A 13,006-nucleotide genomic window follows, 5' to 3' on the forward strand; every position below is an offset into this window, starting at 1 on the left:
TATTGCACTACATGAATTAATATTTTTAACTTTTGAAGAAATAATACAGGTGATCATATGTTATCTGTGGTACTACTAAGACATTAGTAAGTTTACTGGAAACACTGCTTCCACATAACTAACTTTGTTAACTCTGGGACTATAACAGTTGTAATGGGATAAATGCTTCCCTAACCACATGTTACAGTGGTCATTCATTTCAATGTGACCTTTATTTCACAGAACAGCCTGGCAAACAGAGGTTGGCTTGCAATATGAGGTTTGAAAATTCATGCAAAAACACCATTTTAAAAAATCACCCGCCGACATGCCCCTGTGTGGCGGAATTGCTGGCTGCATCCCCGGAAGCACTCCGCGTGTCCCTGCTCTTCTTCCCCCCAGCACTTCCTGGTGTGGTGGAAGTGGTGAGGTCCAGGACTCGAAAGGCATGGGGGCACCCCCTGGCAGTGACCACGGGTCCCTACAGGGTTGGGCTTCCTTGTCCTGTACCCGTGGCCCCCAAAGGAACCAGGGCGGTCGCCCCCAGATGGTCTTGGGAAGGCACAAGCCCTCCTCCGGTCCTCCTGGGCGTCCCGGCAGGGTCGCCACCCCAGCCACCTCTGACAATTCATTGTGAGCACTCGTTGGTTTTCAGCTCACTCACACACACACACACACACAAACACACCCCTAAGACATGCTGAACTGAGTAGCTGGATACATAAGACTACACAACCAGTAGTCAAGGGAGTGCACCATTGACTGCTGCTGACTTGCTAAGATTATGTAAATGAAATTGCTGGAAAAGTCAGGCAATATGACATGGCCTTAAGTGAGGCTAGAGGCAAATAAATTTTTATTATATGCTGTTTAACATTAAATGTCACTGGGTATGTGATAGCTAAAAGTCATGGGGGTGTGCTGCAATTGCCTCGGGCTCTGTAAAATTATGTAAATGAAGTCTGCAACTAAAAATCGCTAGAAAAATGTGACATGGTCTTAAGCTAAATAAAGTAAATCTGCATAGTATAAGAAAAAGTTAATAGTTTATTTATTTATTTTGATTCTATAGGCACCAAAAGCAAGTTAGGTCCTGTTGAAAAAAGATTTTTTGCATAAGCTTACACAGGCAGCCTCTGTTAAAATATGGTACTTTATTACACTTAAAAGGACTACAAACCAGACTAAAACTGAAAAAACATATGCAGTCAAAAAATAAATTTAAATGGGAATAAAAACTCCTAAAAAAACTGATGAATTCATTTGAAATTGAGGAACTTTGGAGGTTTCTGTCTCCCTGCTTTAGCTAAAGTTTGATTTATGTAACGTTTGTTTTAGTTATTACATCCAACAATCTGCACTGAGCTGGCAATAAAACAGTGACAAAACATAGCAAATAAAGTAAATGAGTACATGAGAGCAATGAAACCTTCATTTCTAACCATCATTAAACATCCAACAAATGAAATAACATGTAAAAACATTGAGGGTCACACATATAAACTAATATGTAAGTGCACAGAAAGTCAAGAGGGTTCTTTTTTTACCTATAAATAATCTGGCATCTACATTTGGGTATTTGCCCAGCAGCTTTTTACAGACATCAATGGCAGGGTCATCGTGGTCTTGAACACAAAGGAGCACCTCAAACTGAAAGAGAGAGAAAAGGGAATGCAGAAAGAGCTCATGAATACTGTATCACAAAATGAACCCACCAAACAAATTAGAAGACATGCCTACCAGCCATCAAAAGACCTTAACTGATGTGCTGCGTTGGGCACTGAGGAGATAAACTCATTTTAACATATGTAAAGCAGAAACTGTTAGGTGGAGCTTGATAAACTAAATCTACCACATTTCAGAGGATGCCTGTAAACATTCTTCTCTGGAAATTCAAATAAACTAGTACAATAACAGAGATTATATCAGAAATACAGTATATGCTCAACAAGGAGCCTACCAGTCTGGCTGACATAACAAGTCTGATAGAACAACACTTTATTATGTGAGTTAAATTTTATAATAATAATAATTACAATAATAATAATCTGCTTTATATATGGCCTTCCATTAAAATAAAGTAAATAATAAAATACAGTAAAACCACGACCTGCAGAAGATTTCAAAGAAATTCTTCCAATATATATTGCACAGTACAGATGACAAAAAAAAAAGAAACAGTATATAATAAATATTTATGGCTGTTTAACATTAAATGTCACTGGGTATGTGACAACTACAAATCCTAGGTGTGTGCTGCACACACACTCGGTGCCATTTGAATAACAAAACAACTTGAAGGAAGGAATATGGAATTTTTATGTTACTTACTCCATGTTATTTGTAGTGATGGGTGAGAACATTTTTTTTAATGTCAGGTTAGTATGAAGGATGGAGATAATAAAAGTTTCCAATACAACAGGCGTCTACAAGGCAACCGCAAACAATATTACAACATCAAATATAAAATTGACACTACTTGTGTCACATAATTCACACGTGTTGTATGTTCACAACCTGTAAAATGCATACACTTATTTACAAAAACATTACCAAATAAATAGTCTAGAAAAATCAGAGCAGCACATGCAGAGGAAACATGTTTAAACCGATAAATGATCTTACATTCACCCAAGACCACCAGGCCACTAGGCCAAACCCTATCCATTTTCAGCATCCTTCACTTCTCAGGACATTTATGATAAAATGACTTTTGTCAATCGGACTGCTTGTCCCTAATGATGTTTTCTTGCCATTTATAAATTTGAATCTTGAATATGCTACTAGATGAAAATGACCACAGAACAAAGATAACTGCACGATCTTCTAGTTAGAATTTTTCTTTATAAACCGCTGACTTGACATCAGACTGTGATAACAATATTTCCCTTTTTTTAAAACAAGGCTTATTGATTTGAATAATGAGAACATCTAACTAACTGTTATAACACATTGCTCTTATTTTTCAACAGAGCCTCCACAAGCAAAGCTCTCCCTAGAGCATACACATATAACTGGAGGAAAAATGTAGAAAAGTGTAAAATGTTGCTGGGCAGTGTTAATTTAAACAAACATTGAGGGCATTGTGGGAAGACAAGGGAAGTAAGAGTGGGTGGAACAAAAGAGGAAGTCGGCAGCAGCAGTTACTCTGATGTATTAGAGCTATTAAGTGAAGCATAGAAAATGTACTCCCACCCAAAGCTAAATCCTTTTACCAGAAATGCTTTAATAGATTGCGGTAGTTTGGGTTGTGAATCCTGTAACTCAAAACCTAAGTATTTGTGCCGTCAGAAAACCTTTACATTTAGTTAATAATATGGTGATTCTAAACAGACATAACGTGAGCGAGCCTGTAATGGACTGGCACCTCCTTTCAAGGGTTGTTTCAGTTCTTGTGGGCAGTGCTTCTGAGATGCTTCTACTGCCCCACTGTGACCTGGAACTAGATTAACCATATAATAAAAACAAAAGGCTGGTTGTAATTATTACTAGTTAAAACCTAAAAAAAGATTGAGATCTGTCATCAAAAACCTTAGCTGGTTATCAACGATAAATGATTTTACTGAATACCATACTGCTTTTTAAACAGAAGACGTATGACATCAGAAAAACCATTCTATAAAAAGTTCTACACAGAGTGTGCATTTGTTGTTTGCCTCAGCTGGGAACTACAAATCAGGAAGCAGTTACAAATCAACCCGCCAGCATTATCCTGGCACTCCCGCCTAGCTATCATAGGGATAGAAGGTCACTGCTTATAGAAATGTCTGCTTATGACACAAGAAGTGGGCAGAATGTGGTTACAAGAAACAGGCAATTTCTTCTTTCCTCTATTCTAAAAATAGCACTTACAACAAAGCATGCTAACAGCTGAAACAAAATGCCAGTTTCTTTGGTTTTGCTTTTCTGTCAATGACTGGAGTTAATGAAAGCGTCTGAGCTGGTAGCAAATCAGTGCAGTCAGTTCACTTGGCCTGCATGTTGCTCTTAATGTTTTCTTTGCTCTCATTCATAAAAGTAGGCTAAAATCCAAACTGCCACAACAAGCTAAAGGAAAAGGGGCATCAGATCACGACAGCTAGCCTCCCCTGTGATTTACTTGAATGCTTTTTAGATTTAGTGTGGATAACATTCAACTTTTTCCATAATGGGCAGAAAGCATGACCCCAGTACACTGGAGGAGGTCCAAGTTGCATGTTGTTGAATATTAAAAGAGCAAGAGTGTTAATATTAACAGATACAATTACCTGGTTTTACAAGACTGGAGGTGAAGGGTTGCTGATAGTGACTTATGAATTAACATTTATATTTTAGATGACGTTTTTTATTTAAGGTGACTCAACAATAATAGTGACAGCACAATTGTTTATGTATGCTTTTCAGCTGAAATAAAAAAAATGGCAAAGGGACTTGTTCTGAATGAGTCACTTAGGCTGACCAGTGAAAAACATTGCAATCATTGACATGAAGTGAGTAACATTGATTATCTCATTACAGGGCCACCTGTCAAAGGCTGTGATATATTAGGCAGCAAGTGAACATTCAATCCTTGAAGGTGATGTGTTGGAAAGCAGGAACAATGGGCAAGCACAAGGATGTGAGCAACTTTGGCTAAGACCAGAATGCGATGGCTATAGACTGGTCACGGCATCTCTAAAACGGCATGTCTTCTGGGGTGTCTCCAGCATTGCAGTAGTTAATACCTACCAAAAGTGGCCCAAGGAAAGACACGTGGTGAACAAGCAACAGGGTTATGGGTGCCCCAGGCTCATTGATACAAGCAGAGTTCAAAGCATAGCCCATGTAGTTCGATGCTACATAAGAGCTATTGTAGCAAAATTGTTGAAAAATTGAATGCTGGCCATGACAGATAGGTGTCAGGACACACAGTGCAATGCAACTTGCAGTGTAGGGGGCTGCATAGCCACAGTCCTGTCAGAGTTGCCGTGCTGACCCCTGCCCATTGCCAAAAGTGACAAAAATGGACAAGTGAGCATCAGAACTGGACCATGGAGCAAAAGAAGGTGGTCTGGTCTGGTGAATCACATTTCCTTTTAAATCATATGGATGGTTGAATCTGTGTGCATCATTTACTTGGTGAAAGATGGTAGCACAATGCACTTTGGGAAGAAGGAAAGCTGGCAGAGGCAGTAAGATGCTCTGGGCAGTGTTCTGCTGGGAAACATTAGGTCCTGGCATTCATGTGTATGTTACTTTAACACATACCTAATGATTGTTGCAGATCACATACACCTTTTTTATGGCAGCAGTATTCCCTGATGAAAGTGGGGATAGATAATGTGATCTGCCACGCTGCAAAAATTGTTTAGGAATGGATTGGAGGAACATGGCAAAGAGTTGCAGGTTGAAGATGCTGATTTGGCCTCCAAATTCTCCAGATCTCAGTCCAATCAAGCATCTGTGAGATGTGCTGGAAAAACAAGTGTAATCCATGGAGGCTCCACCTTGCCATGTACAGGGCTGAAAGGACCTGCTGTTAACATCTCAATGCCAGATGCCACTGGACACCTTCAGAGGTCTTGTGGAGTCCATGCCTTCATGGATCAGAACTGTTTTGGTGGCATGAGTGGGACCTACATAATATTAGACAGGTGGTTTTAAGGTTGTGACTGATCAGAGCATTTTTGATGGAATCTTTTTGTGCCAAAGGAGCAGCAGTTATCCATATTCTAAACTATGTTTCCAGTCCAGCTTGGATAGGAATCAGTGCCTATCCTGGCAGTATTAGTCATAGGCAGGAAACACTACTGGTCAGGTAACCACTATATCACAGGGCACATTCGCTAACACCAGACCTGACTAACTTATTATTGTAATATTGATGTCTTCCAATTTGGGAAGAAGCCAGAGTACCAGAAATAAATCCATGCAGATGTTGGGAAAACACAGAAAACTCTGCACAGGAAGCACCCAAGACAGGACTTGAACCTCTGTCTCTGGAACTGTGAAACAGAAGTGTAAGCCATGTAGTGAAGATACTGTTTTCATGTCTCCACAGTGTAAACAATAGCAGATTAAGTGTCAAATGTGGGCTTAGCACCAAGTAAATGCTGAGAGTTGAACTGACATCTGTGTACTTCAAATTCCACCACCTTAACTATAAGGTCGCACTCACAGTATCATTTCACCAAGGTTCATTTGGTCTAATTTTAAAGGCTTCAGTGATATCTAATGCACAACTGTAAAGCAGCGAGTCAAAGATACAAATCTGTCTTCATTTCTCCATTAAGAACAGCTTATCTATCCAAAATTAATAAGCAGTAACAGAAGAAGGCACAGGATTTGGGTACAAGGCTCTTGGATGAGGCATTCTGGAACTGTCAGCATCAGATACAAGCACGTGTTTATGAGACTCCACATACCCAATCACTCAACATGGATCTAATCTAGTCTCAAAATATCCTGCTTTTTGAGGCACATCCGTACATGTCAGAGCTCAGATGACCAAAATTATACTGTGCCTTCTCTGCTGACCCAGTTTTTAAATTATCAATACACTTTCCTTAAAAAGAGTTACAATCCTATAAAAGTGGACCCAATCACTGAACATGTCTGCAAGTGTAGTGGTGCAAGCTGACACCAATTTCAACAATACTCCCAAAATTCATACACCTCCTTGTGTGCCCATGAACCCTTGCAATTCTATGGACATGTCCCATTATCTAGTGACAGCTCAGAAAAATGTGTATATGGACTTTATGAGTATTTATAGCTGCAAGCATTATGCTAGAATCATGATTTAATGAGGTTCTTGTCTGGGGGTTTGCTTTTTATTTGTCTTAAAGTTTGTGTCTTTTTCTGCTCCTAAATTGCTGTTTGGGTTTTATTTCTATTACCTGTTTTGCAATTGAAAATTCAGTGATTTTTTTTCCCTTTGTTAGTTGTAACTATTTGCTCTTTTTACTCTTAATATGGTGTTTGAAGTTTGAGGGTCAAGACCACTGATTAGTAAACTGGCCTCTGGTGCTATAATCAGGTTTTCAGCTCAGCCTTTGGACTATATAGGCTTCAGGTAGTCCCTGTATCTTTGCAGTGGCATCGCTTAGCTTTGGCTCTGCTTGCTGTTCCTTTTCATTTAATTACTTCTGTTAATTTTGTAATGTCTGATCTTTACATTTAGAATTTCTTAGAATATAGTGTTTTTGGCTTTGTATTGCTTGGACTCTGCTTTGAAATTGGTCATATATATATTGTGGACTGTGCCCAGCAGTTTATCCAGGCCATGTCCCCCAAGCCGCCAGATGGAGCCTTCCCTGCAGTATGGAGGTGCCCCGAAGACCAGCAGGGCCTTATGGACGTTGTAGTTTTTATCCTCAGCCCTGCGGGATACCACAGGGGCCGCAAGAGGGAGCTGCAGGGAGGGCCGAAGACTTCTTTTTGCCCTATGCCCCAGAAGTACTTCTAAGTCACATGATCGGAACGGATGATGTACTTCTGGGGTGAAAAAAAAGGACTATTTACCCTGACCCAGAAGGAATAAGGACTTGTTGACTGTTGGGCAGGAACACATCTGGGTCAGGGAGTATAAAAGGACCATGGGAACTCCCAGACAATGAGCTGAGCTGGGTGGTAGGAGGGTAAAGCGTCTCGGAGTGGAGGATTGTGATTATTGATTTATTACTGGAGTATTGTGTATTGATTTATGTATAGTGTGGAGTGGAGGGTGCTTGGTGCACGTTATTATTATAATAAAAAGAATACCAGGTGTTTGGCGTGGTACCTGAGGGTTCAAGGGAGCGATACTGCCCCCTACTGCGACAATAATTATATATATATTTTATTTCCATTGATATTTTGTAATTTTTTGCCTATGCATATAGTATTAGGGATCTTTTATTTCATTTGGATTTTTAATTTTAGCTTTCTTCATTCTGGAGTTTCCATTAATTCAATTTCACTCAAAAAATATAATTAATGATTTGACTTTTTTTCATGTGGGCAAGGTTTTTGATGGTTTCCTTCCGTGTGTGAATATAACACTAAACAATCGGTGCATGTGCACCCGAGTATGTGCCTAGGAATCCCCATGTAGCTTATATGCCTCCATATACACTCAGCTTGATCAGATGATATATTGGCTAAGGCTGTGAACTTCAAGCCCTGAGGTTGCGGCTTCAAATTCCACTACTGATACCGTGCAACCATGAGAAGTCACTTGACCTGCTGGTGTTTCCATTCAAGAATGAAATGTAACCAATTGTTACCTCAAATGTTACAAGTCGTCTTGGATAAAGGTGTCAGCTTAATATGTAAATCTATTGGTGTTTTCTCGACCTTGCTGCATTTTAGTGGTCCAAATCCATTTATCTTCGGCTTCCCATACTTAAGACAGAATAGTTTTTTTTGTGGGGCAAGTATTATAAAAACAAGTAGAGTCACAAGTAGGTTAGAGACAACCATGCTGAAAGTAGTGTCTAACGGCAGCTTGAAACGAGGAGGGAATAATGGTCCCATCAGCTGCAAGAGAGTTTTGGAATAGTCGATGATGGGATAAGGAAAGCATGCAGCCATACTAAGTGAGGGAATAGATCGTGGTGGGTCAAAGCAGGAATATAACACACAACAAATGTCTACAAACAAATATGTATGTTCCAAGCTTCATGTCAGGACTGTGAAAGATTATACTGTAATGGATACAAAGTTTAGCCCAAGCAAGTGGTGTGTGGGTGTGTTTGTGTGTGTCCTGCGGTGGGTTGGCACCCTGCCCGGGATTGATCCCTGCCTTGTGCCCTGTGTTGGCTGGGATTGGCTCCAGCAGACCCCCGTGACCCTGTGTTCGGATTCAGCAGGTTGGACAATGGATGGATGGAAGTAAGAAAATAAGAACTCAGAAAGAACTATAGTGTAGAAACTGAGCAAAGTAAAAATCAATACTTCAAATTCCTTTGGGGAAAACAAAGAAAAGAATTAGGGCTTTAGGACTCATAAACAATCATGAGAACTGAGGAAGTTGACAACAACTGAGCCTGCAGCCATACCACATGCACTTCAGAAGATGTCATCCACCTGAAGCTAAGCATGTTTGGACCAGCCAGTACTTGGATGGGAGACCATCTAGGAAAAGCTTGGGCTGCTGCTGCTGGAAGAAGTGTTCTGTGTGTGGATCCTACTGCCTCTGTGCAGTGATGGGGACACTGTGTTATAAAAATGGTGCCGTCCTTTGGCTGAGACAAAAAAAAAAGGATGTCCTGACTCTCTGTGGTCATAAAAGATCCCTGGACATCCTTCATGAAGAGTAGTGTATATCCCGAAGTCCAGGCTAAATTGCACCCCTTGGTCTAGTTATTCTGGCCCTGTCTCACCACTTCACCACCTAGCAGCTAATGTGTGGTGAGTGTACTGGCACAAAAAATGGCTGCTGTCAAGGTTTGATCATTGAGCCACTGGTAGTGTGTCACTCGGCATGGCTATAAGTGACATGTGGTAAATAATTACTGAAGCAGGAGGATACCTACTTTAGTGGTAAACGGAAACAATTAGTCTGTAAACGTGCAAGAAAATGTCCCCTGACTGAGAGACCAGAACTTCATTGTTTACCAAGGAAGTGACTTAAAGCTCACTAGCAACACAACTCTGAACTTTAGGAGATAAAAAATGAAAGTCTTTGTCAGGCCGAGTGACACCAAGTAAGTTAAATCTAGTCCAGCCTGCATTTCACTAGCTGTGAAGAACATAAAGAAGCACACTTCTGGCACAATAAAACTATTTATTTCTGGATGGAACAGGAAGGAAGGAAAGAAGAAAGAAATAATGCAGCTTCAGCAAGTACCACAAACTTAATTTTATTACGATAAATTCATCTCATACTATGTAGTGTATGGAAATACTATGTATATGCTTGAGTTGTGAAGAATACAAATCTATAGCAAATGGACATGCATTTGGGGTAAGATCTCATTCTTGAGTCATCTTGACACATCTGTCATTACCACAAGTCTGCAGTCCAGTTTAATTAAATGTGAGAAACAAACAGAGCTGCTTTTAAAAATGAATATAAGAGCAGAAGAGTGTGAAACAAACAGGTACACTGAGGACTCCTAAATGATTCTAAGAAGTCTAATTATTTCCCTAACCAAATCTCTCCTTCTTTGCCCTTTTTAACTATCAAGACCAAATTATGGTTGCCAACTGCATGCCAAAGTCAAGCAAAGAAGGTAAAAAAGTAAACCTAGTATGCTGTGTTCCCCTCTTTCTTCAATACTTTCAAGGATGGCAACAATGACTGCTGGAACTTCATCAATGTCCACAAGGTAATAATCATTTACCCAATGGACTAAGACCTCCTACAAATATTTATTCATCAATACTTAGTGTGAAGATGGATGAGGAAAGGCAAAGAACACATAACCAGTGCCTTCCAAATGTACTACCAACCTGGCAGCAAGTGGAAAAGCAATGCACTTGAAACAATATAACATACATCCACCTTGCAAAGCACAATATCTGGAACAAAAAGAAAAAGGCTAAGCATTTTATGAGGACATAAAGATGGTGTTTAATCAGGCAAATGTGCGCTCCTCTTTAATGTTCTGTGGTAAAAATGGACATAACAGTGGAGAAATGTCTTGTAAAACACAGTAATGATCTGGAAAATAAATGAAAAAGCAACACTCAAAAAACCCTTCAATTGCAAACATTACTTAGATTTTGAATTAATGGTTTATCATTAATTCTGCTCAGCTCATGTCATGTCACACTGTATACAGTATAGCCAGCACTACAATTGCAGCTGCACTAAATATTTACTGACCGGACAACAAGTAACCAAAGGAGGAGTACAGAAAGTTAATCAAAGACTTTGTTAAATGGTGCGACTCAAACCACTTACACCTTAACACCAGCAAGACCAAGGAACTGGTGGTGGATTTTAGGAGGCCTAGGCCCCTCATGGACTCTGTGATCATCAGAGGTGACTGTGTGCAGAGGGTGCAGACCTTTAAATATCTGGGAGTGCAGCTGGATGACAAATTGGACTGGACTGCCAATACTGATGCTCTATGTAAGAAAGATCAGAGCAGACTATACTTTCTGAGAAGGTTGGCATCCTTCAACATCTGCAGTAAGATGCTGCAGATGTTCTACCATACGGTTGTGGCGAGTGCCCTCTTCTACGCGGTGGTGTGCTGGGGTGGCAGCATAAAGATGAAAGACGCCTCACGTCTGGACAAACTTGTTAAGAAGGCAGGCTCTATTGTAGGATTAAAGTTGGGCAGTTTAACATCTGTAGTAGAGCAACGGGCACTAAGCAAACTCCTGTCAATCATGAAGAATCCACTGCATCCACTGAACAGTGTCATCTCCAGACAGAGGAGTAACTTCAGTGACAGACTTTTGTCACCGTCCTGCTCCACTGACAGACTGAGGAGATCGTTCCTCCCCCACACTATGCGACTCTTCAATTCCACCCGGGGGAGTAAATGCTAACATTAATTTTATTTTAATTTTTTCATTTTATTACTATTTAATTTAATATTATTTCTTTGTATCAGTATACTGCTGCTGGATTATGTGAATTTCCCCTTGGGATTAATAAAGTATCTATCTATCTATCTATCAAAGCAAGCATGGGACCAGAGTTGGAAATTTAAGTTTGGGTCTCAAGTAATGTGAAGCTTAATTAACAAAAAACTTAACTTGATGCTCAAAGAATTGTACATATGAGATGTGTCAATTGGCTTTGAAAAAGTCAACATAAATGAATTAATACATTTTTGAAAATATATAGTGGGAAAATTAACAGAACAACATGGGAGGTTACAAAACATTTACAAATATTGTGGACTAGTACCAGTTATTAAAATACACTGTATGCGTTCTGTTCAAAGTAATAACTACAGTGAATAAGACACCGATCAATAAATGAGAAATCAATACTATATCCTACATGTTTGTTTTATATCCATCTCAAAATGAAACTCTGATTCAGAATAAAAAAAAAATAAAAATGAGGTCAAACATACCACAAAAAAAATATACATTTAAAGGACTAGGGGGCTTTGCCCCCTGCTCGCTTCACTCACCCTGCATCCTCTCCAGGGTTTGTTCCTGCCTTGTGCCCTATGCTGGCTGGAATAGAGTCCATCATCCCCCACAACCCTTTTCAGGACCAAGCAAGTTAGACTGACTGAGATTGTATGAAGCTTTGCCAAGTTGGAAGATGTGTCACTTCAGGCTGTGTAACATCCTAACAAGTGTGACATAAGGTTCAGACATAAAGGGCAGGGTATCTGCGCTAGAAAAAACATCCAAGGAAAAAGTAATGTTTAGAATGAAAAAGGAGGGAACTGGATAAAAACCAAGAAAGAGGAAATGTAAAATGATAAATACCATAGTAAACAGGGGCTTGACGTGAGTAAGGAATAAATAAGTTGGCAAGTAAAAACAAACAACTGCATGACTGAAGTTAAAGATTATAACTGATGGAATAACTTCACAAGAGTGTCCTGCACATTACTGCAACAAGTGCAAACAAGAAAAGAGGATGAAGACAAGGCAGGGAGTGAAGGTTTTTGAATAATATTGACAAAGAACAGCAATGTAAATGGTGTGAAGACCATGGGGAGTCAGTTGAACGAAAAGGGGCCGGAGGATGAGATAGTGGAAAAGCTGGTAAGAGTAAAGGAACAAAACCCCGAGAAGTTTAGAAAAGCTGTTTGACATGCAATGTATAATCCCCTCACCTTAACTTACTCCATCACTGAATTAGTTATTAATAATTTAGTTCATTGTTTTTAACTTGCCTACTTTCAGAAGATTTGCAGACCTGAATACCTGTTCACTTTAGCTATTTAATAATTGAAGAAAAATTAGTGAACTATGAATGAGAGTCAGCCACTCTTGGCCATACTGGCCTCCTTGAGTCCGGTCTCAAAACTGCTCATTTAAAATGATTACCAGAATACAAGAACACTTGGGAGCCTCCTCGTTTGAGATGATCTATTCAGAATTGTTTAGCAGTCCACTGTAAAAACTGATAAAGAGTATCAGTTACACCTGCATATGTGGC

General features: G+C 39.7%; 1 protein-coding gene across 1 annotated transcript in view; it reads right to left on the bottom strand.

The window, feature by feature from the left end:
- ugcg (UDP-glucose ceramide glucosyltransferase) overlaps positions 1-13,006 on the bottom strand; it is a 106,828-nt gene that overhangs the window by 27,170 nt on the left and 66,652 nt on the right. Inside the window, exon 3 of the mRNA XM_039759519.1 lies at positions 1,527-1,629. Coding sequence (XP_039615453.1) covers positions 1,527-1,629 — 103 coding nt within the window. The remainder of the gene's footprint in view (positions 1-1,526; positions 1,630-13,006) is intronic.

This window comes from Polypterus senegalus, chromosome 7, assembly GCF_016835505.1.
Source record: "Polypterus senegalus isolate Bchr_013 chromosome 7, ASM1683550v1, whole genome shotgun sequence".
Lineage (NCBI taxonomy): Eukaryota > Metazoa > Chordata > Cladistia > Polypteriformes > Polypteridae > Polypterus > Polypterus senegalus.